The sequence below is a fragment of the Meles meles genome, chromosome 15, assembly GCF_922984935.1.
Source record: "Meles meles chromosome 15, mMelMel3.1 paternal haplotype, whole genome shotgun sequence".
NCBI lineage: Eukaryota > Metazoa > Chordata > Mammalia > Carnivora > Mustelidae > Meles > Meles meles.
The window spans coordinates 18,586,762-18,605,818 of NC_060080.1; the positions used below are offsets into that span (position 1 = coordinate 18,586,762).

Below are 19,057 nucleotides of genomic sequence, written 5' to 3' on the forward strand. Positions count from 1 at the left end.
TCCAATAAAGACTTAAAAACACATACACACACACACAAAACTTGGTCTAATATAAGAGGATTTTTTTCCTAACATAAGAGGATTTTTAAAAGATTTATTTATTTATATTTATTATAGAAAGAGCATGTGTGTGAACGTGGGGGGTGGGGAGCAGAGGGAGAAAGAGTCCCAAGCAACCTCTGCACTAAGCATGGAACCTGATGTGAGGCTCAATCTCATGACCCTAAGATCACAACCCAAGCTGAAACCAAGAGTCAGATGCTTTAATGACTGTGTCACCCAGGCGCCCCTAACACAAGAGGATTTTAAAGCAACTATTATTAACCTCAATGAAGTAAAACAAAATGTTTAAATGCATGAAAATCACATTGGAAAAATACAAATAATGCAAAAGAATCAAGGAGCGCCTGGGTAGCTCATTCAGTTAAGCATCTCACTCTTGATTTTGGCTCAGGTCATGATCTCAGGGTTATGAGACTGAGCCCCACATCAGGCTCCCTACACAGCGTGGAGTCTGCTTAAGGTTCTCTCCCTCTGCCCCGCCCCTCCATGCTCACATACACACGTGCACGCACTTTCACGCTCTCTCTAAAAAAGAAAAAAAAAATCAAATGTAAGTTCTACAACTGAAAAAAAATAATTTCTGAAACAAAAAAATGTGTTGGCTGAACAAAACAACAAAATGCACATGACAAAGTAAAAAGCAAGGACTGACCAAAGATAGATGAGCATATTATCCAAGTTGAAGAGAGAAAAAGATTGAAAAAAGACAAATTTGCAAATACTTGATAAACACGAATCTGAATAAACACAAAGCCCGTACTGACGCATGTCACAGCTAAGTCATTAAAAACCAAAGATGGGGCGCCTGGGCAGCTGAGTCAATTAAGCAGAGGACTCTTCATTTCAGCTCAGGTCATGATCTCAGGGTCATGAGACTGAGCCCCAAGATGGGCTCTGCACGCACTATGGAGTCTGCTTGATATTCTCTCTCTCTCCTTTGGCCCCTCTTCCCACTCACACAAACACAAATTCTCTCTCAAAAAAATAAATCTTAGGGCGCCTGGGTGACTCAGTGGATTAAATCCTCTGCCTTCGGCTCAGGTCATGATCCCAGGGTCCTGGGATCAAGTCCCGCATCAGGCTCTCTGCTCAGCAGGGGGCCTGCTTCCTCCTCTCTCTCTCTGCCTGCCTCTCTGCCTACTTGTGATCTGTCAAATAAATAAATAAAATCTTTTTAATAAATACATACATACATAAATCTTAAAAAAATCACTGAGCAAATTTTAAGAACTAAAACTATTAATATGTTAAAAGAAAACAGAATTATTGACAAATTGGTTTACACAATTATTCTCAAGACACAAAAAACACATATAAAAATAAACTGATATTATGGGTTTCACCAAGATTAAAATCTTGTGCTTTTCAAAAATCACAGTTAAGCAAACAAAAAAGTGCCAGACTAGTTGAAAATTTTTCAAAACACAGTCCTGACAAAGGGTTTCTCTTGAGAGTACATAACAAAATTGTATGATACAGTAAGACTTACGATCTGATCTCTTTTTTTTAAAGGAGGGAGTAAAAGATTTTAAAATATTTAACAACAGAAAATATATAAATGGGAATAACCAAATACTAAGATGCTCAATATCATTAGTCATCAGAAAAACCCAAATTAATCCACTATTACACACCCACTAGAATGGCTAAAGTTACCAAGAACAGCATTACCAAATGTTGGCAAGGATGAAGAGCAATTCAAGTCCTCATACATTACAGGTAGGAACATAAATTGGTACAACCACTTAGAAAACAGTATTAATTAAAACATTCATTTACCATGGGATCTAGCCATTCCTTAGATACTGACCGAATAAAAATGAAAACGTATGTGCACACGAAAATGTATATGCAAATGTCCACAGTAGCATTATCACAATAGCCAAAAACAGAAGTAAACTAAAGCTCCATCAAATAGATTAACAAATATAATTAATTGTGGTACACACATATACTTTCCCTCCCTCGCTCTGTGTGTCCCTCCCTCCCTTCCCAATGAATACTACTCAGAAATGGAAAAGAACAAAATATTAATTTCAAAAACATGCTAAGTCAGAATTAGGCAACTTTTTATGTAAAGGGCCTGAAAGTAAATGTATTTAAATTGTGCAGGAGGCCATAAAATCTTTCTCTCGCAACTACTCATTCAACTCTGCTTTGGAAGCACAAAAGTAACTGGATATAATGCAAAAGGTACAAACATATATATGTTCCAATAAAACTTTACAAAAGCAGGCAAAAGGATAGATTTGGCCCACAGGTCATACTTTCCCGACCCCTGAACTAAGTGAAAGGAGTCTTCCTCAAGGACACAGTTCATATCTTAAAAGCTTCCTAGCACTTACCCAAAGGCTAAGGCTAACTACTATGTCAGTGAGTGAAAAGAATCCAACATAATCAAATTAAGAAAAATCACCTGTGGATCTGATCTTGTCTGCTAGAGCGAACTGGAGCCAATCCATCTATTTCGTCAAAAAATATTATGGAAGGTCTCATCAAATATGCCTAGGATAAAAAGAAAACAAATGTTATTTATATTAGTTTTTACTTTTTATATTTCATTATTGTATTTTCCTAATAGGTAATATAAACAAAAGGTACAACATACAGCAGCTAAGAAAGATACAATAAAAATGAAGTCTCCTTACCAGACAGTCTCCAACCACAAGCCCTCTCCCAGGAGACAGTTACGGTTCTGTGTTTATTCGTCCAGACATGTTGTTTATACACATACACAAAAACGTACTTTTAAAAATACTATTTTATTTGATGCATTTTAAGCACAGTATACACACTGCTTTTATCAAATAACACAGTCTATCCATGTAACAACATATTTTAATTAGCTTCCATATAAGTACATGAAGATTGCTTCCTTCTTGCTTGACAGCTACAAAATGCCCTAATGTATGGGCATGCTATGATTAAACTAGTCTCTTATTTGTGGACATTTAGGCTATTTTCAATCTTTTCCTACTATCAACAATGCTAGAATAAGTACTTGTGCATGTTTAACATTTTACATAAATATAATCAATATAATAAATATTAAAAGTGATTTAAATGGCCAATGTCACTTCTAATTAGGCAGATAGTTTCAAGCTGCTTTTCACTGATGTACCAATTTACCTCCTCACCAGCAATATTCAAGAAACCTCAAAATGTACTATCAAACATCTCAATTTGACTAATTTTTTAGGAGAAAAATCTCATTTCATTTCATTTCATATTTTTAGGAGAAAAATAGAATATTGATAATATTCTATTATCAATAAAAATGAGCACTTTTCCTATCTTTAAGAGCCATTTACTGCTCTGTTAATCAAAGTTCTGTTCATATCCTTTGCCAATTTTTTTTAAAGATTTTATTTATTTGACAGACAGATCACAAGTAGGCAGAGCAGCAGGCAGAGAGAGAGAGAGAGGAGGAAGCAGGCTCCCCACTGAGCAGAAAGCCCAATGCAGGGCTTGATCCCAGGACCCTGAGATCACAACCTGAGCCAAAGGCAGAAGCCCAACCCACTGAGCCACCCAGGTGCCCCTCCTTTGCCAGTTTTTCTATTGGCTCATTGGTATTTGGCTTAGTGATTTCAAGGAACTATTTCTTTTAAAAAATTAGACCTCTCTCTGTGAAAGAAAATGCAAAATTTTGTCTGCAGGGAAACATTTAAATATTTATCTTTTGATTTTGCTTATGGCATTTTGTTGCAATGCAGAATCTAAAAAGGAAATTTATAAAATAGATCTTTTCTTCCAAAGCTAGACTATCCCTATTCTGAGATAAGAAACAAAAACTCTCCAGAGTTTTCTTCCAATACTTTCAGTTTTCATTTTCGCTCAAATCTTAAATCAAGCAGGAGCTTAACTGAAGGGAAAAAAAGATATGTATTAGAGGGGCGCATGGTGGCTCAGTGGGTTAAGCCTCTGCCTTCGGCTCAGGTCATGATCTCAGGGTCCTGGGATGGAGCCCCACATTGGGCTCTCTGCCCCCGGCCCCACCTCTGACTGCCTCTCTGCCTACTTGTGATTTCTTTCTCTCTCTCTCTGTGTCAAATAAATAAACAATCTTTTAAAAAATATTAGATTACAAATGAAAAGTTTTTATATTATATAATTTACTCGATCATTTATGTTTCAGAATTACTTATAGCAAATTCTTGGTTCATAGGATGGTCAGCTTACTAAAAACCAGATATAAATTTCCCACTTCTCTCTTATTTTCTCTCTTATTGACATGATATGCATTAAACATCCAGTGTTTTCTACTAATTTTAAATTGGGGGGGCAGTGAAGAGGGTCAGAGGGAGGAGAAAGAGGATTTTAAGCAGGCTCCATACCCAGTGCAGGGCCCAATGTGAGGTTCAATCTCACAACCCTAAGATCAATGTGAGGTTCAATCTCACAACCCTAAGATCATGACCTGAGCCAAAATCAAGAATTGGGATGTTTAACCAACTGAGCCAGTCAGGTGACCCCCTAGTAATTTAAAATGAAGGGCATTTAACTACAAAACTTAGGTTTTGGGGAAAAAAAACTTATTTTATAAAAGTAGAAATCATGTAGTAAGATCTTAAACAGTAGAGCCTAGCTGGCTTAGTGAGTAGAGCATGGCTCAGTCAGTAGAGCACATGACTTTTAGTCTCTGGGTCATGAGTTCAAGCTCCACATTGGGTGTAAAGAATGACTGACTGATTGATTGATTGATTGAATAAATAAATAAATTTTTAAAAAAGACATAAAGATTTGATCGTCACTTTTATATACACATAACACACAGCTGTTTTTTAGAACTAAAGCCTTGCAGAACCAAACTATAGTACATTATGTGTCTGCCACTGTGGTAAACACTTTACATACTTCCTTTCTGTGAAATCTCCCAGCAGTCCAGTGAGAATGGTATTATTTACCATTTTACAGAAGAGGCAACTAAGGATCAGATGTTTTCATTTATTTCATGTTATATACTTAATAGTAAAGCCACATGTTAAATATTTTTCTGACACCAAAGACCAAACTCTTTTTTTTTTTTTAAGATTTTATTTATTTATCTGAGAGAGAACATAAGCTGGGGGTGGGGGTGAGGGGAAGTGATGGCAGAGGGAGAGGGAGAAGCAGACTCCCAGCACGGCAGGGATCCCAGATCCCAACATGGGGTCCATCCCAGGACTCTAGGATCACGACACAAGCCAAAGGCAGAGGCGAAGCCAAGTAAGCCACCTAGGCACTTCCAAAGACCAACTATTAGCCAATATATTACACCTCCGTTATTTCATTTAGTGTATAGATCATGTCCTTAATTTAAGAATGTGGACTTTTTCATTTAAAAAGACAATAGTGGAGGTGCCTGGGTGGCTCAGTGAGTTAAGTGTCTGCCTTTGGCTTAGGTCACGATACTGGGGTCCTGGGATCAAGCCCCACATCAGGATCCCTGCTCAGTGAGGAGCCTGCTTCTCCCTCTCCTCCCTGCTTGTGCTCTTTATCGCTCACTCTCTTTCTATCAAATAAATAAAATATTTTAAAATTTTAATAAAAAATGAAATCAATAAATAAAAAGACAGTAATGGGGGCATCTAGGTGGCTCAGTCAGGTAAATATCCAACTCTTGATTTCGGCTCAGGTCATGATCTCAGGGTTGTGGGATCAAGCCCTCTATCAGGCTCCATGCTCAATAAGGAGTCTGCATGAGATTCTTTCCCTCTGATTCTCCCCCCAACCCCTGCTTTCAATCTTTCTCTCTCCCTAAAATAATAAATAAATCTTACATTTTTTTACCTAATAATAATGACTATCAGCAATATTTTAGAAAAGACAGCAATCCCAACTACTCTTACCTACTTACCCACAAAGAAAACTATGAAACAGAAATAAACCAAATTTAGATTTTAAAAGAGCATTAATTTATGCCATAGTTTTGAATGAAACCAACAGACATTCCTACTCCCAGCATGAAGGGGCTAAAAGCATATTATACAGCCCTGTCAAAAATTTAAAATTAAGTCACTGGACAATATACCAGCATTCCCAAACCAGTTTTCCTTTCATCTACCAATACTGGTCTATATTTGTATTTTTCAATTATTAGTAAATTCTCTTTAAGCAAACTGTTTCACTTTCCAATAGATACTGAACACCCTGAAGGCAAAAATTTTATCTTATTCCTCTTTCTACTCCCATTATCTAGAACATGGGAGTTTCTCATACTAATTAAAAATAATATTTGAAGGCACCCAGGTAGCTCAGTCAGTCAAGCATCTGCCTTTGGCTCCGGTCAAGACCCCGGAGTCCAAGGATCAGGTCCCATATCAGGCTCCCCACTCAGCAGGGAGTCTGCTTCTCTCTCTGACCCTCCCCCTCTCGTGCTTTCTTTCTCTCTCTCTCTCTCAAATAAATAAAACTTTAAAAAAATAATAATAATAAATTTTAAAATGAATAAAAAGAGTATTTGAGGGGCGCCTGGGTGGCTCAGTGGGTTAAAGCCTCTGCCTTTCGCTCAGGTCATGATCCCAGGGTCCTGGGATCGAGCCTCGCATCGGGCTCTCTGCTTGGCAGGGAGCCTGCTTCCTCCTCTCTCTCTCTGCCTGCCTCTCTCCCTACTTGTGATTTCCGTCAAATAAATAAATAAAATCTTTAAAAAAAAAAAAAAAAGAATATTTGAAGTGCTTTACCAATTACAAAGGACTCTGATATACATGAACTCAAGTAATGGCTACTCAAAGATTGCTTATTGAAAATTTTTTCATTTCATGTAATTTCCTTAGATATAATGAAAAAGGTGCATTGCCAAATATGAATGACATCCTTCACTAGTTCAAATAATCAAAAGTGAATTTATAACAAGACTAAGTTAATAAAAATCTTATGAAATAATATTGTTAAAGCTATAGTAATTTTTAAAAAAATGAAGACTGTCTACATGATATTCAGTCACCTAACCCTGTCTTTTGAAAGCACTCATTACTGGGATGCCTGGGTGGCTCAGCCAATTGAATGTCTGACTCTTGGTTTCCCCTCAGGTCATGATCTCAGGGTTATGGGATGGAACCCCACATCGGGCTCTGCACTTAGTGCAGTCTACTTGGGATTCTCTCCCTCTGCACCCCCTCCGTGCATGCACTCTCTCTTTCTCTCAAAATAAATAAAGAAAGAACATTCGTTATTGAATTCTTCTAGCACCATATTTACAGCTCATGAAAATAATACACTGCTCTGTGAGATTTCTTGCACAGATATTTAACTTCTTATGCTTGTTCTATTTCCTCAATTAGATTAAAACCTAGTAACACATATGTTATACTCCAGGTTCTCAAAAGCACCTAACAAGGTATTATATGCCTACTAGCCACCTTAATAAATGGTTTGTAAATCATCTTGTTAGTACTATTTAAACTGCTATTAAATACATCCAAAGCATACAAATTCAGATTATTGATCCCGAATCAAACATACTGATTGGAAATATGCCTCCTTATGAACAGTTTATATTTACAGACTAAATATAACAAATATTCTATTTTAAAGAAGATACTCATATAAGCTGATTTCACTTACCTGATCAAAAAGAAGCCGAAGTTGCCGTTCAGATTCACCAACCCACTTGCTCAGACAGTCTGCTCCTTTTCGCATAAAAAAAGCAACCTTTTTGTCTCCTTGACTGCACTCATTAGCTAATGCTCTGGCAACCAAGGTTTTACCTGTGCCAGGAGGGCCATAAAACAAACAGCCCCTAAAGGAAAAAAAGAATCAACAGAAGTAAGGTAATGCTATCACCAACACTAATAATGAACATAAAAGGATGCATTACCCATATAAATTTGTACTAATGTATATGATAGCTATTACGCACCAGGAAAGCGTCCTGTAGTATACAGACAAAAGTTTCACTTTGCTGAGAGCGTTCAAGGAAGGATGTTTTCAACAATAAAACTTTGGTAGGCAAATCAGAGAAAAGAGTAATTTGGCAAGGCACATGAAAATTTTAAATGTGTTCTCCCTGTGACCCAGAAATTTCTTATCTTAGAATGTAGCATATAAAAAGACTCAAAATATAATATAGATATTAAATGATGTTCCAAAAAGCATTAATTCTAACTGTGAAAAATTGAAAAAATTTAAGTGCTATCTATTAGTAATGCACAGATAGGGGCACCTGGCTGGCTCAGCCAGGGGAGCATGCGACTCCTGATCTTGAGGTTTTGAGTTCGAGCCCTGTGTTGGGTATAGAGATTATTTAAAGTCTTTAAAAAAAAAAAAAAAATCTTAAAAAAATAATAAGGTACAGATAAATATACTGTTACATCCATAAAACAAAATACTAGTAAAATGTCAAAAAGAATGATACACACATTATTGATATGGGAGGATGTCTAGAATATACTGTAGAGTAAAAAAGGATTATATAAAGGTATTACTGAATAATTTCACCTATATTAAATGTCTATATGTGCTTAATATAGACAAAATATAAACAACATACACATACATGTATAAAATAAGCCTTTATATAAAAAATATACAAAATTGGGGCGCCTGGGCGGCTCAGTTGGTTAAGCAATTGCCTTCAGCTAGGGTCATGATCCTGGAGTCCCAGGACTGAGTCCTGCATCCAGCTCCCAGCTCAGTGGGGAGTCTGCTTCTCCCTCTGACCTCCCCCCTCACATGCTCTCTCATTTTCTCTCTCTCTCTAATAAATAAATTAAATATTTTTTTTTGAAAAAAATTTTTTTTAATTTTATTTATTTGACAGACAGAGATCACAAGTAGGCAGAGAGGCAGACAGAGAGAAAGGAAGGGAAGCAGGCTCCCTGCCGAGCAGAGAGCCCGATGCGGGGCTCGATCCCAAGATCCTGGGATCATGACCTGAGCTAAAGGCAGAGGCTTTAACCCACTGAGCCATCCAGGCACCCATAAATTAAATATTTTTTTAAAAATTTTTAAGAATACATACAAAATTATTCATCCCTAAGGAGTAAGATTACCCTCTACTTATAATACTTTGTTTATCTCTCTCCATTTTGTTTCAGTTTCTTCCATAGCTATATTACTTTAACGACTTTGAAAAAAGTAATAATGTTTAAAATTCAAGTTATATCTATAAAAAACAAACTGCTTTTGTGATTTTAAAAAGCCACTTCAGAATTATAAGCCACATTTTTAATCTACTGATTAATGGAATAGAGGATGAGTCTTTAACGAGATTTACATCCTGAAACAGATGGAAAATGAAAAGGAATATTTAGGAGTTTAAACCTAATAGTCTATATATACATCTTCAGAATATTTTATTTTGCCCAATTTCCTTTCTCATAATTTCTAGCCTTTTTTCAGCCTAGCTACTTATGATCAAACACAATTAATCTGATCATAAAAATAAATATTAAGCTTACCATTTCAAAACTACCCCATCATCAAGTCAAAGAAACACTTAATTGAAATTGTGTTTCCAAAGACTAAACAACATAAAGAATCAAACTCAATGTTATTAGGAGGCCAAATTAAAGAAAATCCATTTAAGACATTCCACTTGTATATTCAAATATACTTTGTATATGTGTATACAAATATACTTGTATATTCCACTTGTATATTCAAATCCACTTGTATATTCAAGGCCTGCATAAAGATTTGTATCTTATGACTGACTCTTAAATGCTAAAATGTGAACTTCAAAAATACACTCAGTACCAAAGACTTTGAATATAAAATAATAAAATTTCATTCTTAATTCTCATTGTTAGAACACACCAAATAAATACATATGAAATACTTCTAATCATTTACTAACTGAAATTTAATAAATCAACAGAAGTTACAATAATAAGTATCTAGAACATTACTTACCTTGGAGGCTGGATCTTAAATTTTTCAAAAATTTCTGGATATAGAAGTGGGAATACTACCATTTCCTTTAGTGCATGAATATGATGGCTCAATCCACCTATGCTATCAAACCGCACCTTGGGAAGAAGGGGAAAAGTTTAATATAGAATAATTTTTTTTTAAAGATTTTATTTATTTATTTGACAGAGAGAGAGATCACAAGTAGGCAGAGAGGCAGGCAGAGAGAGAGGAGGAAGCAGGCTCCCTGCGGAGCAGAGAGCCGAATGCGGGGCTCAATCCCAGGACCCTGAGATCATGACCTGAGCCGAAGGCAGCGGCTTAATCCACTGAGCCACCCAGGCGCCCCAATATAAAATAATTTTAACTATTTACAGAATTTTTAAAATTTGAGATAGTCTTATGATTCAGAAATATATACCTTCAGTGGGTACTACAAAGAATTACACTTTTGAAATGTGGAAAATAAATTTAGCAGTAAAATTCAAGTTTACATTTCAATTCAGCTAAATAAAGCTACCACTCTTTAATCTCCTAGCAACTAAGGACAAGATTAATAGCCAATCTAACACTTTAATGGATATCTATAGGAGATGATAAGGTGTGGTCACACTCTAGTATTTTAAATGCCTTTCAAAATACCATCTATCACATACACTCCTAGCAAGCACAATAATGTCCCCAAGCGAATAAAAACTGACTTAGAAGTCGGGTGAAAAACATCTTAGCTACTACAATGGTCTGTGAGACTCCAAAGCTAAACTTTACATAACCAGGTTTCTTTTCTTTCTTCCTTTTTTTTTAAGATTTTATTTATTTATCTGACAGAGAGAGATCACAAGCAGGCAGAGAGATAGGCGGGGAGGGCAGGGGAGCAGGCTCCCAACTGAGCAGAGAGGCCGATGCAGGGCTCAATCCCAGCACCCTGGGATCATGCCTGAGCCGAAGGCAGAAGCTTTAACCCACTGAGCCACCCAGGCGCCCCAGCCAGGTTTCTTCTTTATTTTTTGTAAAGGTTTACTTATTTGAGAGAGAAGAGAGAAAGTGGGGGAGGGGCAGAGGGAGAGAATCTCAAGCAGACTTCTTGCTGATGAGCACAGAGCCTGGCATGGGGGCTCTGTCTCATGACCCATGAGATCATGACCTGAGTGGAAATCATGAGTCAGACTCTTAACTGACTGAGCCACCTAGGCACCCCATACCTGAAAGACTTTGTAAAATAAAAATTGTACAGAAAAAGCATTTGAAGGAAATACTGCCAAAATATTAACAGTGATTGCCTCTGACTGCTGGATTAGGGCAGATTTCTTCCCCTATATCTATTACAGTACTTGAAAATGTTTCACAATGAATTATTACTATATTAAAAAAAGTAAATAATCTAGAAAAATAAATGCAGAGTTTAACATTCGAAGAGAAACTATATTTTCTTATATATGTTATCAAATTTTAAAGAAATACTCTTACTGAAGGGCAGAGACATCTAAAATTAACTAGATTCAAGAGAGCAAGGTGTTGGTAAACCAAATAACCAAAGATCATTAAGTAAGGTCCTCTGAAGAGCACCTGGGTGGCTCAAGTGGTTAATCTCACCTTGCAGGATCAAGCCCCAACCTCCACCCCACCCACCCGCATCGGGCTCCTCACTCAGCGCAGAGTCTGCTTGAGATTCTCTCCCCTCCTCCCTCTCATGCTCACTCACACTCTCTAAAATAAATAAATAAAATCTTTTTTTAAAAAAGATTAAGGTCCTCTGAGAATATGAGATTGTGAATTCAATATTCTAAATAAGGTCCTCAATTAAAATATTTGCTAAATAAGGTCCTCGATTAAAAAATATTTTCAGGGGCGCCTGGGTGGCTCAGTGGGTTGAAGCCTCTGCCTTCGGCTCAGGTCATGATCCCAGGGTCCTGGGATCGAGCCATGCATCGGGCTCTCTGCTCGGCAGGGAGCAAGCTTCCTCCTCTCTCTCCGCCTGACTCTCTGCCTACTTGTGATCTCTCTCTGTCAAATACATAAATAAAATCTTTAAAAAATATATATATATATTTTCAGACTGGAGATAGCTAACATTTCATTTTGATATATTATACAACTATATTTCATAACTTAAGTTTCTCATATGAGAATCAAATTATGTCATATAGAAAGGCTTATGGGAACAAAATAAAAAAATATAAAATACAATCTTGGTTATGCAGTAAACTTATTCCAAAATATTTCCCCCCAAAAGATTATACTAACAGTAAGAATCCCCTATATCCTCTACATCTTGTCTCACTTTTCATACTACATACTTTCCCCAGGTACTATAATCCATTCCCATAGTGATCTCAACTATCTTTATACTGGGGACCCATATCTGAATTTCTAGATATTTCTCCTTAAAGCCAAACCTAAATAATTAATATCCGACAAATTACTTCCATCTGTGATGTGCCACTGACACCTAAACACGTCTACAACTAACTAAATCATCCTGATTCCTTAAAATATACTCTTCTTGTAATGTTACCTACCTCAGAGAATCACTTAAGCCAGAAACTTGGGTCATATATTCAACTTGTTTCTCTCCCTCATTCGCCAAAAGCAATAAATCCAACCAATTCATCAAACTTGAATTCTCACCTGAATTCTGTCAAATCCACGTATTTCTTCTTTCCGTCCTCACCCTACCATCACCATTACTCCAAATTACTATGTTACAACTATGTCTAAGCCAGTTTCCCTAATGCCAGCCTTGCTTCCCTCAAATTCACTAACTACAACGTAGACAGAGTATTTCATCTACTATGTAAATCTGATCATGAAATCTAAGTAGCTTTAACAATACCCCACTACAGATTACCTTGAAGTTTAACTCTATATGTATATTAGAAAATAAAAATTAAAAAAAGAATAAACTAGACTAAACTAAAATTTAAAAAAAATTAAAAAAATAGAAAAGCAAAAGAAAAACACGGCTGTATGTGTCAAAATTCAGGTTAGAAGGTTATTAAGGAATTTGATGTACTGGACATCTCACTGTGATGGTAAATAGGTTAAAAAATTATCTATATGTATAAAAAAATGAACCAGAATAGTGGTAACGAGTTAAAAATAAAAGTTGTATCTGTGAAAAAAAAAAAAACAAAACAATACCCCACTACATATCACAATTTATGGGGCCTTGCCTTATTTGTCAGCCTCATTTCCTACCCATTTTTTATTATACATGCCAGTAACACTGAAATGGTTTAAAAAAAAAAACTTGAGTAAACAACACATGGTACCAGAGTGCTAGGTTTTAAATCATATGCATCAAAACACTAATAATAGTGATATCTGGGTTTTTACTTTTATTGCGTGTTGACTTAGAAACAAGAAGTAACATTTTTTTTAAAAAGCTCCTTGTAGGGGCGCCTGGGTGGGTCAGTGGGTTAAAGCCTCTGCCTTCGGCTCAGGTCATGATCCCAGGGTCCTGGGATTGAGCCCCACATTGGGCTCTCTGCTCCACAGGGAGCCTGCTTCCTCCTCTCTCTCTGCCTGCCTCTCTGCCTAGTTGTGATTTCTCTCTGTCAAATAAATAAAATATTAAAAAAAAAAAAAAGCTCCTTCTAGAAAAACATTTACAAAACTTACTGATTTATCAATGTTCATTGGATCAACATCAGCCAAGCTTGCACCCACTTTGACACGTTCTCGGAGAATACCACTAGCTAAATCTTCTGCTCTGAAGTTCATAGGCAAACACCTGAAATTTATAAAAATCCAAGCAGAGAACATTAGGAGTTTTACATTTTTAATATCAAAATAAGTGTAAATCTTTGACACATTTTCATCTTTCTCCTTTTTCTGAAAACCCAGAAAACAAGAAGGATTTCATATTTTTAAAGTACTTTTCAACTTTCAAGGCCAAAAATAAATGTATTCACTAGACAAAACAAACAAGATCACTATCTATTTATCTGTCCAAAGAACCCAACCTATTCCAACTTAGAAAACAACGTATCCGATATTGGATATTATACAAGTATAAAATTAAAACAGATCTACTATGTGTATATTACATACAGTATTAAATGAACTCAAACTTTATTATAATATTTATATTTGTCCTCAGGTTATTATGTGGGTATGTCTACATGATTAAGGAAATTTTTCTCTTTAATTAAAAGGAAACCAATTTTAGATCACTTTTGAGCTTAATAACCCTTATCTTCTGTGTAACTACCTTAAAAATGATCTTTAGCCACCTAAAATCTTATTTAATTTTACTCCCCATAAGAAAATATAATCTACTTCCTCTTTTTATCTTGTATAAAAACCAAAAAGATGACATAAATAACCTCAAAAGAAGTATAGTTTCTATAACGAATGTACTTTTCACTCACATTTCTGAATCCTAACTTAACCTTAAAAATATATTTCAAAAAAAAAAAAACTTCCAAACCAAGTATCAGAATAATTCACATTAAATAGGCATTAAATTGTTTTATTTAAACTTAGATTTTGGGCCACCTGGGTGGCTCAGTAGGTTAAGTGTCTTCCTTTGGCTCAAGTCATGATCCCAAGGGTCCTGGAATCGAGCCCTGCCTCCCGCTCCCTGCTCAGCAGGGAGCCTGGCTCTGACCCTGCCTGCTGCTCCCCCTGCTTGTGCTCTTGTGCTCTCTGACAAATAATAAAATCTTTTTAAAAATTTTTTGAAATAAAAAACTTAGATTTTTTTTTCCTCTCTTACATTTTCTTTCCATCATCCACATGAAGAATTATTTTCAGCATAAAATCTACACCAATCCAAATTTGTTTCCAAGACCAACTAACTGAAAATTTGGTATTTCTACAATAGATATATAATGCCAAATTAGACACACTTTGCTAAACATAAATTTTCTATAGTTTACCTCTACTAGTATAAATATAAGCTAGAAAATTAACTCAAGTTTTAAAGAATAAACTTTCATTTGACATTCTAGTTACTTACTAGACAAATACTGGTTCTCTCACCCAGTGAAAACTCCTGAGGTTTTTGTGAGCCACATAATAATCTGTCATTTACCCTAGGCAGGCAAAGACTACCAGATGGCATTCACTGAACCAAAACAAAACGAATTTTCCAATAAAATGGAAGGGCTCCCGAGACAATTTTATTAGAAATCAAATCAGGGGCCCTTGGGTGGCTCCGTTAGTTAAGTGATGGTCATGATCTCAGGTCGTGACCTCAGGGTCCTGGAATCAGCCCTGCATTAGGCTCCCTGCTCAAGAAGTAGTCTGTTTTTCCCTCTCTCTCTGCCCCTCTCCCCCCACTCGAGCTCTCCCTTTCTCATATTCTCCTTCAAATAATTAAATAAAATCTTAAAAAAAAAAAAACAACAACCCACAGAAACCAAATCTTACCCTGAGTGCTGTAATCACTATAAACACTAAAACCAGCCTCATTAAATGGATCTGGATTACAGGAAAGGTACCAAGGAAATACTACCATAGTTGTTGGCCTCTTCCCCTTGGTTCTTCCTCCTTTACGTTCCCGCATTCCATTGAGTAGTTACACAGTAAGCAATTTAGGAGAAATTTCCCAAGATTAGATTTCTATTTTAAGAATTACTAAGTAAAAACCAAGTCAGTGCATTACTCTCATCTAAAATATGTATTGAGTATCCGTGTGTTAGCAAAGTGCTAGTGCAGATAAGAATCCCATTCAAAAAAGGACTGTTCTTCCTTTTTTCTATAATGTATATAATAAAAAGTTTACTAACCTATTTCTTGCTCTTGCCATGCTTTTTGATTTCCTCCTTTCAAAGCGTTCTTCATCAGAAGAAGTTGTGTCACTACTATGAATGGCATGCTTCTTTCTCCTATTAAAGAGAGTAGAATCCTTAAAATCATTATAGCAGCAAATGGTTTTTAAAAATACACTGTTGGCAGTGGGTTACTCTGCCTTCAGCTTAGGTCACGTTCCCAGGGCTCTGGGATCAAGCCCCACATCAGGCTCTCTGCTCAGCAGGGAGCCTGTTTCCTTCTCTCTTGGTATGCCTCTCTGCCTACTTGTGATCTTTCTCTCTGTGTCAAATAAATAAATAAAATCTTAAAATTAAAAAAAAAATGTTAAAAAAAATACACTGCTGGGGCACCTAGCTGGCTCAGTCTGAAGAGCATGAAAGTCTTGATCTCAGGGTCCTGAGTTCAAGCCCCATGGAGGAGTACAGAGATTACTTAAACTTAAAAAAAAAAAAAAAAACAGCATGGGGTGCTTGGGTGATTCAGTTGGCTGAGCAGCTGACTTTTGGTTGGTTTTGGCTGGGGTCATGATCTCGCAGGAGATCATGTGGGATAGAGTTCCATCTGGCTCTGCACTCAGTGCAGGGTCTGGCTGGGATTCTTACCTCTCCCTCTTCTTCCCCCTCTCCTCCTCCCCCTGCCCTCTTGCTCTCAAATAAATAAATACAATATTTTCAAAAACAAAATTTAATCCTAACACCCAACTTGGCTCTACAGTGAAAAACAATGTAATTATTCAAAGTAATGTAAAAACTTTTAATTGGTTTTTGACTTTTAGAATTAACAAGTGTCACAGAAAAAATATAAATGTTATCAGTCCAAGCAATACAGAAAGATAGAGGGGCACCTGGCTGGCTCAATCAGTAGAGCATACAAGTCTTGATCTCAGGGTTGTGAGTTTGAGTACCACATTGGGTGTAGAGATTACTCACAAATAAAATCTTAAAAATTTAAAGTAAAATAGGGACGCCTGGGTGGCTCAGTTGTTAAGCATCTTCTTTTGCTCAGGTCATGATCCCAGAGTCCTGGGATCAACCCCTGCATTGGTTCCCTGCTCAATAGGGAGCCTGCTTCTCCCTCTGGCTGCTCTCCCTGCTTGTGCTCTCTCTCTCTCTCTCTTACAAATAAATAAATAAAATCATTTAAAAATTTTTTAAATAATTCTATATATTACTGAGCGCTCATCTAGCTAAGTGTACTATTAATCCCCTTTACCTATTTCACCCATCCCCCCATACCTTGCCCTCTGGAAACAATCTGTTTATTCTGTATAGTTAAGAGTCTGCTTTTTGGTTTATCTTTTATTTTGTTCATTTGTTTTGTTTCCTAAATTCCACATAGTTCACACCTTACTTTTAACGTTAGGACACTAACATCCACTTCTCTCCATTCTACTCATTCTTTTTACTTCTTATTTTACTTTAATTTTTTTTAAGACTCCATCTATTTATTTGACAGAGAGAAATCAGAAGTAGGCAGAGAGGCAGGCAGAGAGAGAGGAGGAAGCAGGCTCCCTGCCAAGTAGAGAGCCCGATGTGGGTCTCCATCCCAGGACCTTGAGATCATAACCTGAGCCAAAGGTGCCCCTATTTTAATTTCTTTAAGTTTTTTTTTTAATTTTTATTTATTTATTTAAGAGAGAGAATGAGCACAAGCAGGGGGAGCAGCAGACAGAGGGGAAGAGAGAAGCAGGCTCCCTGGCTGAGCAGAGAGCATCACTCGGGGCTTGATCCCAGGACCTGGGGAGCCTGCTTCTACCTCTCACTCTGCCCCACCTCCCCTCTTGTACCCTCTCTCACATCTCAAATAAAGAAAGCAAATCTTAAAACCAAAACAAAACAAATAAACAAACATCCTTCAGCTAATACCCGACTTACTGGAGAAATACTGAACGTTTCCCCAAAAACAGGTATGATACAAAGATACCCACTCTTCAGAACTTCTATTCACCACTGTACAGAGGACGCTAGTCATTACAATAGGAAAGAAATAAAACTCACAGAGACTGAAACTGTCTCTACTTGCAGACAATATGGTTTATACAGAAAATACTCAGTAATCTACAAAACAAATACTAGAACTAAAAACAAAATTTGCTAAGGTCATAGAATACAAAGTTAACAGACAAAACAATTCTATTTTTATTTTTTTTTAAGATTTTATTTATTTATTTGACAGACAGAGATCACAAGTAGGCAGAGAGGCAGGCAGAGAGAGAGGGAGAAGCAGGCTCCCCGCTGAGCAGAGAGCCCAATGTGGGGCTCGATCCCAGGACCCTGAGACCATGACCTGAGCCAAAGGCAGAGGCTTAACCCACTGAGCCACCCAGGCGCCCCAACAATTCTATTTTTAAATCTTAGTAGCAAACAATTAGAAAGTAGGTTTTTTTACAGAGTTTTTTTTTTAAGTTTTTATTTATTCATGTAAGTAATCTCTACACCCAAGGTAAGACTTGAACTCACGACCCCAAAATCAAGAGTCACATGCTCTTCTGACTGAGACAGCCAGGTACCCCTAGAAAGCAGGGTTTTTTAAAAATATATATATATATATTTTTTTTTAAGATTATTTATTTATTTATTTGACAGAGAGAGATCACAAGCAGATAGAGAGGCAGGCAGAGAGAGAGATGGAAGCAGGCCCCTGCTGAGCAGAGAGCCCGATGCGGGACTCGATCCCAGGACCCTGAGATCATGACCTGAGCCGAAGGCAGCGGCTTAACCCACTGAGCCACCCAGGCGCCCCAATGAAAAACCTCTACAATGTAAACTACAAATCACTGCTGAGAGAAATTTCAAAAGACTTAACTAAATGAGATAATATAATATGTTTATGGATTGAAAAACTAAATATTATTACAATATCGATTCTCCCCATACTGATCTACAGTTTTAATATAATCCAAACAAAATTTCAGCAGGCTTTTACTGCAGGAATTAACAGGAATACCTGGCTGGTTAAGTCAGAGGAGCACTGGACTCTTTTTTTTTTTTTTTTTTAAGAGTCATTTAATTATTTATTTATTTATTTGACAGAGAGAGAGAGAGAGAGATCGATCACAAGTAGGCAGAGAGGCAGGCAAAGAGAAGGGGGGAAGCAGGCTCCCCACCGAGCAAAGAGCCCAATCTGGGGCTTGATCCCAGGACCCTGAGATCATGACCTGAGCCCAAGGCAGAGGCTTAACCCACAGAGCCACCCAGCTTCCCCAGTACTGGACTCTTGACCTCAAATTGGGAGTTTAAGCCCCATAGCGCATGTAGAGATTACTCTTTTTTTTCTTTTTTAAGATTTTATTTATTTATTTGACAGGCAGAGATTACAAGTAGGCAGAAAGGCAGGCAGAGAGAGAGGAGGAAGCAGGCTCCCTGTTGAGCAGAGAGCCCGATGCGGGGCTCGATCCCAG

The 19,057-nt window shown here is 37.0% G+C and overlaps 1 protein-coding gene across 4 annotated transcripts in view; it reads right to left on the minus strand.

Moving 5' to 3' along the window:
* The window catches only part of ATAD2B (ATPase family AAA domain containing 2B), a 178,561-nt gene that overhangs the window by 117,344 nt on the left and 42,160 nt on the right, over positions 1–19,057 (minus strand). For all 4 annotated transcript variants that reach the window (XM_045978996.1, XM_045978995.1, XM_045978994.1 and 1 more), the window contains exons 9-13: positions 15,633–15,731; positions 13,519–13,630; positions 9,901–10,016; positions 7,612–7,786; positions 2,480–2,568 (exon numbers count right to left, since the gene is read on the minus strand). In XM_045978996.1, the coding sequence (XP_045834952.1) occupies positions 2,480–2,568; positions 7,612–7,786; positions 9,901–10,016; positions 13,519–13,630; positions 15,633–15,731 (591 nt within the window). The remainder of the gene's footprint in view (positions 1–2,479; positions 2,569–7,611; positions 7,787–9,900; positions 10,017–13,518; positions 13,631–15,632; positions 15,732–19,057) is intronic.